General features: G+C 51.3%; 1 protein-coding gene across 6 annotated transcripts in view; it reads left to right on the plus strand.

Moving 5' to 3' along the window:
• Window positions 1-16380, plus strand: part of MYOCD (myocardin) — a 38126-nt gene that overhangs the window by 13383 nt on the left and 8363 nt on the right. For 5 of the 6 annotated variants that reach the window (XM_065648027.1, XM_065648021.1, XM_065648022.1 and 2 more), the window contains exons 3-9: window positions 2586-2641; window positions 7047-7122; window positions 9136-9297; window positions 13099-13274; window positions 13994-14119; window positions 14637-14899; window positions 15260-15413. In XM_065648027.1, coding sequence (XP_065504099.1) covers window positions 2586-2641; window positions 7047-7122; window positions 9136-9297; window positions 13099-13274; window positions 13994-14119; window positions 14637-14899; window positions 15260-15413 — 1013 coding nt within the window. Of the gene's footprint in view, window positions 1-1072; window positions 1118-2585; window positions 2642-7046; window positions 7123-9135; window positions 9298-13098; window positions 13275-13993; window positions 14120-14636; window positions 14900-15259; window positions 15414-16380 lie in introns of all 6 variants that reach the window. The other variant, XM_065648026.1, reaches the window with a different exon arrangement.

The raw sequence follows: 16380 nt of genomic DNA on the forward strand, positions 1-16380 counted from the left end.
AAACATTGGATTAAGTCCTTAGGAAGCTGATTTTTGGTATCCAAGAGAATAGCACAGGGAGATGGGTCAGTGTTACCTGAGCATAGCACAGTGGGATGAATATCCTCACCAAAGCTCAGTCTGTGTTTGGGTTGACTGGAAAAGATCAATGCCATTGCATACCTGAGCTCTGTTCACACTTCCTTGGATGTTCTGCTAAGATATGTGAAACCTTCAGACAACCCCACCACTGGAGAAGGCAGGAAACTGCCTAAAGGACGACGCTTAGGAGCAAAAGGCAGTAGCGTTACACAACACTTCAGGTTTAAAGTTGGACTCCAACTGTCAGATGTTTTCAGGTTGTAAATTGAACAACTGGCTGGCAAAACAATCAACACTTCTGAAAAAAGGCTCTAGAAATAAAGACAGGCACAGACAGTCGGCAAGGGTAACCCGTGGGTCCCTTCAGCCCCGTGACTCCGTGAATGGAGGATCTTCTGACGGCAAGGGGAGATCCAGGTTCATTAAGACACAGCACGCTCCTGATCCGTAGGAGCGCAGGGGAGAACAGAACCTGTCCCATTCTGCAGGCTCACAGAGTAGGAAGTTTCCAGTTCATGCAACAACACATGCAGTTTAGTTTTCCCAGTGAAACTGGTGCCGACCCAGTAAAATTTTAAATCACGAGCATGTGAGGTCAGTTGCAGAAAGGCAGGCTGTAGGGCTGAGCATGGACGAACCCGTCCTCTAGACCTGCACAGACGTCTGCCCCCGACCCCAGACGGATCCTGCTCACTACCCAAGAGGAGGGGGAGGCAGCTTGCAGGGTCAGGCATTCCTCAAGGCAAGGTTCCCTCTACTGTGATGAGCTGCAGAAATAGCTGTACCTGAAGTAAAGACACTCTTGCTGTACGCAGCCACGACCTCATCCTCCAACTCAAACCTTAGAGGCAATAGTCCCAAGATTATCAGCACCAAGCACAGCAGCTCTGCCCTGTTGCCTCCAGACCCTCAGTGATCTCAAGCTGACATGACATCCCCTGACAAGTCGTCTGAATAACCAGTGCTAGCGACGTCTTTATTTGTTTTGCAGACTAATACAAGCTGCAGCATCCACATAATTCCTCCAAAACTCTTGGTAAATGACTAAATTCTGCAACATTTTCCTCTTGAATGGCACGGCGTTTGGTCAATGCCCATAGCACACTCCCAATGCCACAGTGAGCAGGGCTGTAGAAGTCACCTCTCTTGCTAACTTCATGTTCTCATGTGCACCGTTTTATTTTGCTTCTGATTAAACCAGCTGTCACAAATCCTCATGGCTGCTCACCAGAGCATGGCACAGTCATGCTAGCTTGTCTGTATGTCTGCTTTCCAAATGTCAGGAGCAGGAATGTGCCTTCTGTGTTTTACTGCGATTCACAGGAGGTTAGGGGGGCTGCCCTGGGTGTTACCTACCAAAAGCCAATTCAGAGGGCCTCCAAACATTTCTTAGCTGCCCCCAGTCTTCTCTTCATCCTCCTCTAGACAGATGGAGGATAATATGTCCTGTGTGAAAATAATTTCTCTCCTTATTTGATCCCATAGAGAAGATGGAAAGGGAATTCCTGTTGCCAGACAAAGAGCTGTAGCAGACTGGTTTTGTGGGTCAGGACACCTTCGCCTTCCTGTCCCAAAGGGAACAGTTAATTTTGCTTGCTTATACAGCCCAGAAAGAACTTTTGCAGGATCTGAGAAATATTAGCCCCTTCACCATGCAAATTCTGTTCCAATTTCTACTGAACCAGAGTAAACAAGGAAATGTGCAAGGTATTCCATGACTCCAGTACAGACTGCTCCACGGGACTGGTGGTCACTGGTCCAAGAGCCAGGGATTTCCTTTGGGAGCCCCTCTGGGTTAATCCTTCTTGGTGTCAGGAGATGCTGAGAACTTGATCTGCTGCCTGGTACCTGGCCAGGCAGCTGCTCAGGGAGGGCCCATGGCACACAGATGCTTCTGGGCAGGGGACAGGACAACTGTCCAGTGAGAGGGAACCTAAAGGAGATGAGAGGTAGTCAGCGATGGGAGAGGGACAAAGGACCGGAGCTCCGGGGTGTTGCCTCGAAACACCCTTGCTGGAGGCTGCGCCCACATGGTCCCTAGAGGAGAGGCAGATCTTTTCAGTTTTCTTGCTGGCCTCAAGCCTCAGTTGCCTGCAGGTTTTACTTGCAGGTGAGCTCCTCTCGCAGGTTGTTGCTTTTCCCAGATCTGTCTTCTGGGGCTGCGGTGCCTTCCACAACTTGCAGGAAGCACTCCAGGGAAAAGCCGCATCTGCTCTCTGACATGTCCCACGGAGCACTACATTCCAAAGCCTGCATCCCCTCCCTGCCCATATGCCCCCTGCGCTCCCCATGCTCTTTGTCCCCCCTGCTCACTTGCCATGGACGGGCTGAGAGCATGGGATTTCCCAGAGCTTTCCTGAGTTATTTTTAGTCAGCGCAATAAAGAGAACGGCTAGTTTGTGTTGCTATTTTTATAGCACTCATTAAAACACTGTTGCTGAGTATCCTGGTGGCTGCTTGCTTCCGCTCCTGTGCTGACTGCTCCTCTTTCTTTCCTGTTGCAGCACTGAAAAGTCCATCTGCATTCCATGAACAGCGAAAAAGTCTGGAGCGAGCCAAGGTAACTCCTGCAGCCACCCCAATGAGGGAACACGTGGGCTTGCTTTGCATGCGTTGCGGGGTTTGAAAGCACCTTCCACCTCCTCTGGCATCCTCCATCTCGGCCCTGTGGCCAAGGATAAGGGTCAGGGGCTCTTCCCCAGTTCCAGACATGGTGGGGTCAAGCCAGGGTTCACAAATGCTCTGGAGCACCCTTCTCCAAGCAGGGGAGGTTTAAAAGGGCAGAGGGTCCATCTGTGCGCTCAGCTATGGGGTTTCACAACAGTCCCTGGGCTTTACAAGAGGCCATGGCCAGGGTGTAGCTCAGCATGGCATTGGCAGTCCTTCCAGTCAATGTCCAACCGGCTGAAATGCTGATTTCCTCTCCAGGCCAGGTCCACAGCTCTCTCCCCGCTGTGCTGGCTGCTCTCCACACCTGCTCAAGTCAACAGGGTTAGAGCAGGGACAGCAGCAAACAGGACAGAGCTGAACTATTAGCAAGTGTGCAGGAGGAATGCAGATGCCCTTTGTCACCTGGAGCGAGTCCCCAGGGAGCCCACACTTGTCAGATGAGAGCGTGGCTTTTAGCTGGGCAGTGCAGCTTGGACATTACGACATGCAATGTCCAAGGGGGCTCCCACCAGCCCTATTATCTAGCTGCACTCAGGCTTCCCTAAATATTGCCGAAGGCAGAGATAAGATAAGTAGCCATTTCCAGAACACATCGAAACTCTGTGATGAGGTCACTTTTTTGGGAAATCACACTGGTTTTCCAAGCACTCACAATCCAGCCTTGACCAAGCTTAGGGGGATGTCCACGGAAAAGGGAACAGTCACGCAGGTTTTGCTTGAACCACGAGTTTGTTCCATTAATCTGCAAAACGTGCTTACAGTCGTGTGGAAATGGACCTTTGCAAGGAAGAATGATTGTGAAATATGGAGAAGTGCTCTTCGGAACTTAAACACACTCCAAATCACCTGCCCTGAGTCTCCTGTGGTAATAAACGGTTAGCATAAGAAACATAATATGACTCTGAAAAATTAGTATGCTTACAAAATTTCAAGCAATCCAAAGTATCCTTGAAGTGTCATATATTTTACAGTTTAAGTATACATTTGTGTCTCTTTGTCTTTCTCTTCAAAGGCTTTCACTGGCTAGTTGCCTGGGGAAAAGGGAAGGGCAGTCTTGTCTGTCCCAAATTGCCTGCATTTTTAGAGCATACTAACGAAGACACTAATGAGCAGAGCTCATAACAAACATATACTCCTTTGCAAGGATGCCCTGCTTAGAGCTGTGACAGGGAAGGAGCAGCAGCTGTTTCTGGATAATTACTCAATGGCATTTGTTGTTTAGCTGATATTCCTCCAAGCTGATGTTCTCCAAACAGCAGATAACAATAACCACTTTCATGTGTTTTGAAAGCTCTTCTGCTTCAGCTAATACACACAAAAAAACCCCGCACATCTGAGTTCTTTCTCCACTCTTTGCACCCCAGTGACACAAGTGCAGCAAAGGTCAAAAGGAATAGAAATCACAGCAGAAAGTCAGGCTAATGCAGTGTGAATGCTGGGTTCAGCACAAGCAATGCCACATCTGTAGGACAGCAATTCAAGCTTAGCCCAAGTCAGGACCTGATCTGAGGGTTAGCTGGAAATGCATTAGCTGAATTTAATTGTGTCCAGGTGTAGACACCAGCTTGCTCTGACCTGGCACAGGAACCAGGCAAACCTACACATGGTCCAAACAAGGGATTGTGTCAGTGAAAATAAGTTGGGGAAAACGTATGGGGGGAAGGGTAAGAAATTGTAAAGACTTCAGTAAATAAAATTTCTATTATTTGTTTAAACATGTCACTGGCTATGTTAGAGGCTGGCACCAGGCCAGTGCAGTGGACTTTGAAGTCAGTGTCCTATAACAGATTGCTGGATGGGAGGACAGAGAGCAGGCTGGCTTTCCTGAGGCAGGCTGGCTCAGGGACTGGGGGGGACAGCTACCACGTCTCTGCCCCTAGCAGAACAGCCTCATCTGGGTCACTCCTGACAGATGTGACAACCAAGGGACATCCCACCCCCCAGCAACCCGCTCCAGTGCTCTCCAACCTGTGCTGTCAGCCCACGCTTTTCTGTTGCAGTTTAAACCCATGACTTTTTCTCCCCCATGCATGCTCAAGCAGGACCGTTTATCTTCTTTCTTGTAGCACTTTTAAAAAGCATTTTCCATTGTGTTTTTCTATAGCCACCTCACCTCCGGACTGCCCACCCTCCCCTCACTGATCCTATCTCTTGCTCAGAAGGGTTTCTGTAACTGTCCTCCAGACCCTTCCCATGGACCCTTTTGGATGCAGGGCACAGACGAGACCTCGCTGTTACCAGGGTCCATCTGACATTCTTCATCGTGTCTCCTAGAAAGTTGCCTGCTGGTCTGGGGAAGTGATTCATCTGCTGACCACTAGATTCTCCAGACCCTTTTATTTTTTTCTCTATTTATGCAGTAACTAATTTCTGCACTGTCCAGTGACGACTACAGAAGCATCTCTGGTGGATTAAGTCCTCATCCACCCCAGTGCTTAATCAGCTGGCTTAGCTGTGTCTAACTGTGACAGTCCTTTCCAGATGTCCTTCTTTAAACTGTACCAAATGGATTTCAGATCTTTTCTTCAACTATTCCAAATCATGTTGCATTGTAATCTGTTAGTCTTGAATGATTCAGAGTTAAGGAGTATGTCTTCTGCCATCCAAGGCATTAATGAATATATTGACTAGCAGGAAAAAATACTGTGTAACATGATTTGATATATTCTTCTGTTTAGACTGTGAACCACTCCTAATTCTTCTGGTGACCCAGAGCTATGCTCCTTTTTTATGTTAGTCTTATCCAGACCAAATTTCTCTGGCTTGCATATGAGAAAGCCATGTAAGATAATGTCAAAACATGCTTAATGTCAAGCTACATGACATTCATTGTTTATTCCTGTAACAGAAATCTGTCATCTCTCCATAGAAGGAAATTAGGCTGGCGTGACGTGGTTTGTTCTTGATGAATCCATGCTGGCTGTTAATCAACTCCTTGCTATCTTCAAAATCCATTTATATAGATTGTTTGATTACTTGGTCCAATATCTTTCTGACTGGTTTATGATTTCCTGGTTTCTCATCTCCATCTCTTTTGAAGCTGTCCCTTGCCCAGTTTCCTGGAAGCCCACAGACAGCTGCTATTACTCTAGCCTTGTGCATCTCGAACTGTTTGGGAACATTTAACTCGAGTATTCTCCAACCTGTTCTCCAACTTGATAACTGGAGCTTCTTCTCTTTGGTTGCTGAAGGTTCTTGGCTTAGTCATCTGATTGATAAATAGCCATTTATATTTTTTTTAAGATGGTTTAAAAAAGACATTAAATCCTGTACCCATCTCAGCAGCATCCATAATTATTTCTCCTGTTTATGGAACACAGACAGCACTTTCCATTGCCTTCTCCTGGCTACAGAAGTGCTTACAAAATCTTTTTTTCATGATCCTGTACACTTTGTACTGTGGGTTTTCCAGTTTTGCTGCATCTGCTTGTGCTGTTCTTTCATATTTATCCTTAAGAGTTTAACCTCTTTGAACCATGTACATTTTTTTTACTATTTCTTCTTGCATCTCAACTTAGCAAACAACTAATAATTTGTCCAAGCCGTGCTCTAGCTTTTCCTCACCAGGGTATAAGCTTATATTTGTATTCTCGAGGTCAGCTACCCTCAACACTGACTTTTTGGCCCTAAGGGAAGGAGTTATTGTACCATGAGGAAGCTGGCACAAGGCTCCAGGACCATGTTTATCATGAGCTCAGCTGCAGCGATCTGCAAAGCAGATTTTCGCAATCCCACATCATAACTGGGGTGAGGAACCACAGAGCACAGGTACTACGGGACTGCAGGAAGGCCAGACCTCGTGGCTGACCTGGGCAGAGAGTCGGGGCAGCTTCATGACATGCTCAGCTTTATATCTCAGCCCAGAGTGCCGGGCTGCCCGCAGAAGCCATCGCTAACAGTACAGTCTGGAGCTGCCTTGGTGCAGCTCTCAAAGGCGACGTGGTTTGCTAAGCTAAGAGCAGATCCACCACTCCCAGTGAACAGGTCTCATCCATCTCATAAGCTCTTGTAGTAGTACTTCAGGCATCAGAAGCCCAAAGGAAGTTGGAAAGGACACAGCTTAGGAGTGGGGATAGTGAACAGCCAGCAGCTCCATGCACACTGTTCCCTTTCTGAAGAACTTCTGCCCAAGAACAAGCCGGGGTCTGAGTGAAGAAAAAAAATGCCATTTAGGAGCTCACTCAACCCGGCTTGTAATAAATTCAAAATAACCATGGAATGGCACAGGGGCAGACACTCTTTGTACCTTATTGCTGCTCTAGCCAGGTAACACTCTCTGCATTTGTGTTCTGCAGACTGAAGATTATCTCAAGCACAAGATCAGAAGCAGGCCTGAGCGATCAGACCTGGTCAATATGCACATTTTACAAGGTAAGACTGCCTGAGCTTCTCCCACATGTTCTATGTGTCTCCTGCCTTGTGACTTGTGTCTCTCCTGCCCCACTTGGGTTCCCTCAGAGGTCCCATCATGAGTAACTTTGCCCCAGCTACTCGTGAGAAGTCGATTCAAATGAGACACATGTTGTATGGAATTCAGTCCAGACCTGGCCGTCAGGAGGCAGGACACACATTTATTCCCTGACAAAAGCAGACTCAAGGCTATCTAATCAGTCCCATCTCTGGCAGGGACCAGTATAAGATGGTCTAGAGGACGGTGGGGTAGAGAACAACTGGGAGAGAGGACTCCGGTACACAGAGGTGCCAAGGTCTGATCCTCATGAAAAGCATAACCGGGACATTTGTTGTCCAGGGCGCTGACGTCCCTGTAGCAGGTGGTTGCAATACCTTCCCAAAACTGGACATCTTTTGTTTTGCCTTAATTCTGGATATTTTATGTGGCAATTCATGGTGATGCAGTCAATGACCCAAGCACAGCCATAGGAAAAGCCCTGCTATCAGTCTGGGAGCAGCAGCAGCTCTCCCTTCTCCAATCGCAGTGTCCCCTCCGAGCCAGAGAGCTGGGATGGCTCCGCTGCATCCCATCACTGATAGCAGAACACTGCCATGTCCCCCATTATCTCAGAGATAACAGGCTCCTTAGAAACAGGGAGGATGTGCAGCCTCTCTCCTCAAGTCCTGTCAGTCCCCTGGAAGAAGCAGATCACACTCTTGCAGCTGTAAATGGTGGCTTCTACTCTCAGCAGGGATGAATTATGTATTTCTTCTTCCTCTGGCATGCAGAGGGGCTGAGCGAGGGGTCCATGCTGGATTGGTGCTGCTGCCTCGCTTTTCCCTTGGGTCTCCATCCCTAAAATGAGGCGGCATCACTGCCCATGAAACAGATGGAAAGTGTCTTTCCCTTAGTTAAATAATAGAAGCAATACAGGCTGGAGTTGTGGCCCCGGGGCTACAAACCAGATGTGGCAGCAGCTGCATTCACCAGGCATGGACAGGGCCAGCGAGACGCGGGTGGTACCTTCCAGGCACACCTTCTGCTACTGTTCACCTCAGAGAACTCATGCGTGTTCACGGCCCTAGTAGTCTGAGGCCAGCAGTGACCCCAGACCAGCTCTCCCAACCTCCTGCAGAGCATTTTTCCCTCTAGCTTGTGTTGCCTACAGCATCTCTTCTAGAAGAGTGTCCCATCTTTGACAATAGCACACCCCAGGTGCAGCCCTTCTTACTTTAGACCTCTGAGGCTATAGACATGGTCTAGTTTGGGATCCTGCTCCTTCACTGCTCACGCCTGTGCCACCAGAGAAGCCAGATCACATTTGTTTCTGAAATCGCCACTTTCTATTGTAATTGGCCACTCTTCTGTCACCTGGAAATAACTGGGAAGTTCTCAGCTGAGCTTGGTAGGGCTGTAGCTTCCAGATCCAGCTGCTTTTGTTATGCTCCTCTCCACCAGCTTGTTTTCCCCCTGAAGGCCTGGAGCACTGTTGTCATGTCACTTCCAAATGTCCACTCCCAAAGATCTTCCAGTAGAGGCAATTACTCCAGTTATCAAATACTGTCAATGGTTCTTTTCTCCAGGTGTTCCCCAGAAGTAGGTAACAGAGGGTGAACGGGGTCCTGGCAGGAAGAAGCTGGAGTTCACTTTGGCCCTCATGTTAGTCACACTTTATTAATGAAGTTTCCATTGCAGATCATTCCTGGGCCTTGCAGAGGCCTTGCAAGTCTAGGCTAGAAAACACAGGCTCCTGCCTGGGAATGGAGAAGCTGGACCTCAGGCTCAGAGGAGGACCCGTGTTCCAAAACCCACCAGCCCCATCTAATCCATCATCCTGCTTCCCAGCCTCAGAGCAGCTCCTGCTGTGCACTGAGCCATGCTTAGGTTTTGGGCACATCCCAGAAAGGCCATGCTGAAGGGGGAGCAGCACATTCTCACCAAGCTTACAAGTTCCCCAGGTCCTGAACTGATCCTTCCATTTGGCCTTTTAGACTCAGCTGCAGAGGGGTCCATTCAGTCTACTCAAATGAAGCTGAAAAGAGCCCGACTGGCAGATGATCTCAATGAAAAGATTGCTCTCAGGCCGGGTCCTTTGGAGCTGGTGGAGAAGAATATTATTCCTGTCGACTCAGCTGTGAAAGAGGCCATAAAAGGTAGTTGAAGTGAACATGCATGTTGTGTGTGTGCATTGCATGGGGCAGGGGCTGGCAAGGTTATGAGGATGTACTACAGAGACTGCAGGAAGTCACCAGCCTGGAGTTAAGAGCTGCATTTATTGCTTAAATTTTATTATTTTCACAGTAAGCAGCCTGGTCCAGTGCAGCCTGTGCTTTCTTATCCAGGCCTATGAAAAGAGAGCTCTTAGAGCAGTGACCATGGAAACATGCACGTCTCCTCAGAACCTCCCTTCTAAACCCTTTCCTTCCACAAGGCTTTGAGCACGTAAATGATACTGCTGGAGACAGGATGTTCCTTCCTCCGTCGTGTGGGAGAGAACCTGGGTGCACACATGTGGTTGTGAGGCCAGCCTGGATTCTCCCGCTTGTGCCCTGACAAGCTTTTCATCCCAGCAGGTGGAGGTCAAGTGAACCCAGTTCAGACAGGCTCCTTTTTTAGCGCTGATGCTGGTGGCACGCAAGGCCCAACAGAGTAGGATGCTGCATGACTGGGAAAGCGAAATCATCCCTGGGGTGCAGGGTCCACTTCTACCAACCGCTACCCAGCGCTTGGCTTATGCCTAAGCTGGGTTTTCCTCCACCACCTACCTCCAGCTGGAGGAGGGAGGCAGAATCCTCCACAATTACTTCCCCCGTGCTACTGCAGGGAGGCTGGCAGGGGAGCTGACACGAAGCAAAAAGATGACTCAGGTTTTGAGTCAGGCCCCGTTGCCAGGACAGGGAGGTCCAAAAGAAGAGAAAGGAGCAATAAAGCTGACAGGGTCCTGCGGTGCCAGGACAGCAGCCCATGTTTTTGAAGCCTGGGGCCATCTCCCCATGTCCAAGTTGGCCCTCGGGTCTCAAGGGAGGCAGTGAGAGGTGCTCTGCCCCATGGGAGCTCCTTGTTCTGTTGCTCCTGGTCCCTCAATTCATGGGACTAGTTCCATTGGCATAATCCCATGTTAAGTGCCTGTTCTGGGGCTCAGAGCAAGCTGGGGACAGTGGCAGGACTTTGGGACAGGACAGGTCTTTGAATGACAGGAGTGATGCCAAAAATGGGAATTGAAACAGGAAACACTTTGACCTTTCATCTCAGAAACCAGCAGAAATGACATGAAATATTCCAGGCTCAGACACTGCCCTGTGCTGCCCTGCAATTGTTCCTGCTCTTGTTTTCGTGCTGTGAAGTGCACGCAGTGTTCACACAGCGGCTTTGCCAGGCTGGTCCTTGAGCTGCTCCATTTCCAGCATTTCACGGCTCTTGCCTTTGAAGGTGAAATGTTCCAGGACTCTGTCTGAAGAGGAATTTTTAAGAAGAGATCAAGTAAAATCTCCCCAGCCACTTATCGAAGCAGACAAGAGTGGAAAAAAAAAAAAAAAGTTTTAAAAAATTCTCCCCATCTCCCCTTTATAAACATTGAAGGCAGTTTGAGCACAACTTTATCCACTGGAGCTGAGGCTTGGAGGCTGAGCAAGTGTGCTTGAAGTTTGAACAGAATTTCTCTCCCGCTGCCTTGTCAGGAGCTTGTGGCAAACAGAGATTTACAGGACAAATTTGTTAAAAACAAGAAGTCTGCCTCAAAACAATTTGCTCTATTTTAAATTTCTTCCTTTCACAATGCCCTTCTGTCATATTGCTGGGGAAAAAATGTGGCCTGTAAGCCAATTTTATCCTATTTAGGGTGAAACACAGCACGTTAGGGTCAAACATGAAGTTACTTGGTACTGTTGGGTGCCACAAGAAGGATGTGTTGCACCTGCAGCAGGAACACAACGCCAGCCTTCATTTCTGCAGAAGAAAGCCCTAGGCTGAAGGATCCTCAAGCTGATTTTCGGAGTCAGAGGTGCCTTGTGGTGCTCACAGTTTGGGGCAAAGGGCTGAACACAGAGCAGAGATGAGCACTGGCACTTCTGAACGTTAAGCCTTTTGTTTTTGCAATACCAGAAAAATGACAGGGTTTAAAATCATTTTACTTTAACCTTGGAATCTCAACTGTTTATACAGTGGAAAGTTCAGCTGACGTGTTCCTCTAATCACCTCCGGCAGGGTGAGCAGAAAGTGCCAGACCCCAACTGAAAGCCCTAACGTCCCAGTGACAGGAGGCCGCCAGTGCCCTGCATAGCTGAGCAGTGATATAAGAACCTTTTTTTACCAGGTCCTTGTCATCACTTTGTCCAATACGCTTGAGAGGACAATACCCAGTGCATTAGAAACAGTCCCGAGCAAACACCATTCTGCCTGAGATTACAGTAGAGACATGGGATCGCAAAACAACACAGTCAGCCCCGGGCTGGGTGAGAGCAGGACAGATAAGGGCAGCATTTCCCACCCGGCACAGGCCCCTGGTATCAAGCAGCAGGATGCAGCACATTCCTGTCGTGCTCCGGACTGCTGCTGTGTCCTGAGGGTCCCTTGAGCTCCCAGCTTTGGCACCATTTCTCATCATATGCTTATTAAACTTCATCCCAAGTCTTGCAGATCCAGCAGTGCCCCTTGCCTGGTGTCATTTCTCCCCAAGAGAGGATGCCCATGCTTGCCTGGGGAGCAGCTCCCCTCCAGCCCAGCCCGTAGATCATGCAGTGCTGCTGTTCCTCAGGGAAGACCCAGTTTGGGTGCTGCCTCTGACGGAGAGAGGACAGGCACTGTCTCCAGGGACAGATGAGGAGCCCGATGCCCTGGAGAGCGGGGAGGAGAGACTCTCTGCAGGATGCAGTTGCTCTCACATCCCCACCCCATGTGTTAGCTGGGCAGCAGCCTGGGGTGGGGAGCCAGGGCTCCCTGCACCCTCCCCACCCCGGCACCATGAGCCAGAGCGAGCAGAGATAACCCTTATCTCTCAGATAGGGGCAGGGTCAAAGCAGGAGGGTGTGTGGCAGTGAGAAGGTGCACATTGCTAGACCCACAGCAGGGACAGGTGGAAGATTGTCCCCGGGCCCTTCCTATTTCCCCATTTGTCACCTCGCTATCGGCATGCCAAGCTGCCTGACAAATGCCAGACGTGAGCATGAGGAGATTACGAGCGTGGCCGCGCTGCTCCTTCCTCTACCCCCACCTGCAGCCCTCTCGAGGCTCACATGAGACCTTTTCTTTTTCAGCACTTTATTTATCAGCAAAAGCCAGGGGTCAAGAGCTCTTGCCCATCTGACTAGGAGATAGTGTGGTGGGAGCTTTGCAGAGGGAAGAAGTGATGTCTGGGGCAGCGAGGAGGCAATGGCAGTGGTTTTATGTATGGCATGCGGGTGAAGCTTCTGCACAGAGACAGGATCTAGAAGCCTCAGTTCAGCTGCAACTGTGTCCACACATGTCGGCTCTTGCACTGTGAACAGATGGGTCACTCTCAGGGTGGATTTCAACCTTAGTTTTTCTGCTGAGGATGGGGTCCCACACATGGTGTGGGCTTCGGGTCGGGATGCTCAGTTGATAGGGAGAGAGACCCCAACACCCTTCTCCCCGTGTCAGCTCATTGGTGGGGCTGGACAGCCCTGTGCCAGCCCCGCCTGGCGATCCAGGCTCCAAGGCCTCCTCTCTCCCTGTCACGAGTGAGATGATCCACAGCACGGGCCAGGAGCTGATGCCACCTCCGGTCCCACCAGCCTCAGCTGCGGGGGCACAGCCAGGAGCTGCCCGAGCACGGCTGGGACGGGAGGAGCTGTCAGAGCTCTCTGAGCACCACATCCACCCCCGGCCAGGTCTGGAGGAGGTGGGCAGGCACGGAGGCATCTCACAAGGCTCGCCCTGCCGCACTCAGCCCCTTCCAGCAGGGCAAGGCCTTGACCGCCGCCCTTCTCCCCCGGCAGGCACCCAGGTCAGCTTCCCCAAGCCAGCCGACGCCTTCGCTTTCGAGGAGGACAGCAGCAATGACGGGCTGTCTCCCGAGCAGGCCAGGAGCGAGGACTCGCCGGGCTCCAGCGAGTCAGCGGCCGGCACCAAGGCCCCGGAGCCAGCCCCCGCCGCGCCCGCCGGGCCGGCCCAGGTACGGCCCAGGGCACCCGGGCGGGCCCGGCCCAGCAACCGCCGCACGGCCGCGGCGCCCGGGCGGAGGGACGCGGGCTGCGGCGCCCGCTGCTGGCGGGAGAGGGTACTGCAGCGGGGCGGGCGGGGCCGGGAGGGACCGGGGGGAGCGGAGCGACTCGGGGGGGACGGAGGCACTGGAGAAACTGGGCGGATGCTGGGGAGACTGGGAGGACTGGCCTAGGCTGGGTGGCGGGTGGGGAGACTGGGGTGAACTGGAGTTGACTGGGGTGGCCAGGCTCTGGGGACTGGGCTGGCCTGGGGGACACTGAGGGGCCAACAGTGAACTGGGGAGAACCGGGACACAGGGCTGAGGTGGAATGGAAAGGGCTTGGGGGGGACTGGAGAGACTTGGGGTCTGGGAGGGGACTGGGGGGTTCAGCTGGAGAACAGGAGCTGAGGGGAGACCTTCTGATCTCTGAACTGCCCGAAAGGAGCTTGGAGCCAGGGGGGGTCGGGCTCTGCTCCCCAGGAACAAGCGCCGGGATGAGAGGAAACGGCCCCAAGTTGCGCCAGGGATGGACTGAGGCACGTGGGATGGACTGGGGGACTGAGGAAGACATGAGGCAGGGGGAATGGGCTACCAGGTGCCCCCTGTGGGCAGATGCCATCTGTGCTGGCCAGCCCCGGGCAGTGGCCCCACATCCCCTCTCCCATCACACACTCACCTCTCTCTGCCAGGATCACCCCCACGGCACCGACAGCCACGCACCGGAGCCGGCGTCGGGGCAGGGCAGCCGGTGCGACAGCCCCAAGCAGGCAGCAGGGCAGGAGAGCCCACCCCTCCCGGTGACATCCGCCGTGAAGGTAATGCCTGTCCCTCCAGGCTCCTTGGGAATGGGAGCGAGCCCAGGACAGCCGGCTGTGTCCCAGCCTGTAGTGCCCCTGTGCTGCACCCCACGTGTGGGAGGTCTGGGGGTTTGTTCTTAAGGCTTGAAATAATGCAGGGAGACAAACTTTGTTGTCAAAAACTGCTATTAGACTCATTTTGTAATGGTATAAGGTATAGTATTACATCCTGTGAGAGGTGGTCGCTTAGGTCCTGCAGTGGAATCGTCCCCTGGGGCTAAGAGTAGGAGATACAAGGCAACACTGAAATATCTTCCAGACAAGAAGGGCCATTCTCCATCTCATGTGCTCTCCAGCACAACTGAAGTGAAACGTGACCCTAAGGGAGCCCCCCACGTGCAGGCTCAGCAGCTCTTGGAGCTGGAGTGCCAGAGTGTCAGTAGGAGCTGCCACTCTCTGTCCCAGGCCTCTGAGTTCTCACGGGGGTGGTAGAAGCTCTTCTCCCAGCTAATTCCTTTCCTTCTTGGACCAACAGTCCAAATCATCCAGTGATAGCAAGAACCGTCACAAAAAGCCCAAGGACACCAAGCCCAAGGTGAAGAAGCTGAAGTATCACCAGTATATCCCTCCGGACCAGAAGGCAGAGAAGTCTCCTCCGCCCATGGACTCTGCATATGCCCGACTCCTCCAGCAGCAGCAGCTCTTCCTGCAGCTCCAGATCCTCAGCCAGCAGCAGCAGCAACAACAGCAGCAGCAGCAGCACTTCAGCTACCCAGGGATGCACCAAGGCCAGCTAAAGTGAGCGGCAATGTGCCAGTAGCATGGTTTAGCCCTGTCTCCCTCCAAACTTTCCCTTCCTATAGCCATTTGGGCCAGTGTAAGGGGTATAGATGCATGCAAGTGAAACACAAGAGCTTGGGAACATAGCACAGTCTCCTGCAAAGCTATTCTGGCTTTGTGAGCTGGCTGGAGTACCTGTAACCTGCTGGTGGGTCACCAGCAATCTCCTTACAGCCTGACTGGGTTTTCCATGGGGTGGGTGGTCCCTCAGGTCCCATACTGGAGACAGCAGCCCCGAGGGAGCAGAGAGATGGTACATTGGCCACAGAGACCCCGGGGGAGCAGACAAGTTACCCCAACTCTCCTTTGTTATTTCAGGCAATCAAATGAGCAAATGGTCAAAAGTTCAAATTCTTCATCAAATTCTGTCAACAACACCCCCCTTTCTCCTGTGAAAACCACCTTTTCAGGCCAGACTTGTGTCTCATCTATCAAGCCAGGCCCTCTGCCATCTAACCTGGATGATCTGAAAGTGAGTACAAACTGTCACCATGGGAGCAGAATCTTGTAGCCTAAACGTGCTGTGCTACCCCTGAAGCATGCATGCAGTGTAGTGCCATGGGCTCAGCTGGCCGAGATTAATGTGTGTTGCAGATCAGCAAACTGAAACCACCAGCTGTGAGCAAACCCAGTACATCATGCCGGGCCAGGAACTGGTCACCATGATGTTAACTGAAAAGATGGGTTTGCTGCTCTGCAGGTTTCTGTTCCAGGGCATGTGTCAGCAAACCTTAGGTGTAACTTGAGATGGCTGCAGGCCAGGCCCTCAGGTCAAGGACTAAAGGATGATCTGTGCTACTGCTCCTGCAGCTCGTGACTCCAAACCTTCTGTGGTTTTGTGGTGGACATCACGGATGATACTAGCAGGTCAGCCACAAGCTGGGGTGTCAGCATGGCCTCCGCTTAGTGACTCAGCTTCTCAGTGGTCACTGCAGCCAGGCCAGCTCAGCTCTTTGCACAAGCAGGAATCTCCTTGAGTCTGCAGTTACAAGTACTGCTTTGAGCAATACCTAAATCTGTCATGCAGGCAAGACAGGTTGGGCGTAAGGGAGGATCACTCACATCAATGGTTCTTTTATACTTTGCTAATGGAGCCTCAGCCCTGGGGAAGGCTGAGACATTTTAGGAGTGGAGACCTGGGGGCAATACTCGTTATTAAGAGAAAGGGATAAGATGATGTAGAAATAACATGAGTTTGGCCATAGTGATGCCCCAGCTCAGATGCCTGAACATGGTGTATTTGTCTCCAGGGTACATGGTCACATTCTCTGAGCTAAAGGATGCCATCGACTAGTTCCTGCTTTGTGTAAAAGTCCTCTGCTCATGTAGAAACCTACTGCTAGGAAGAGAATCTTGGGTGACCTCCATGGCCCAAGGACCACTGCTGGTTCATAGAGCGCAGTCACAGCTCCTGGAAGAAGAAGGAAAGTTTTCCTGTT

The sequence above is a fragment of the Caloenas nicobarica genome, chromosome 18, assembly GCF_036013445.1.
Source record: "Caloenas nicobarica isolate bCalNic1 chromosome 18, bCalNic1.hap1, whole genome shotgun sequence".
NCBI classification, from domain to species: Eukaryota; Metazoa; Chordata; class Aves; order Columbiformes; family Columbidae; genus Caloenas; species Caloenas nicobarica.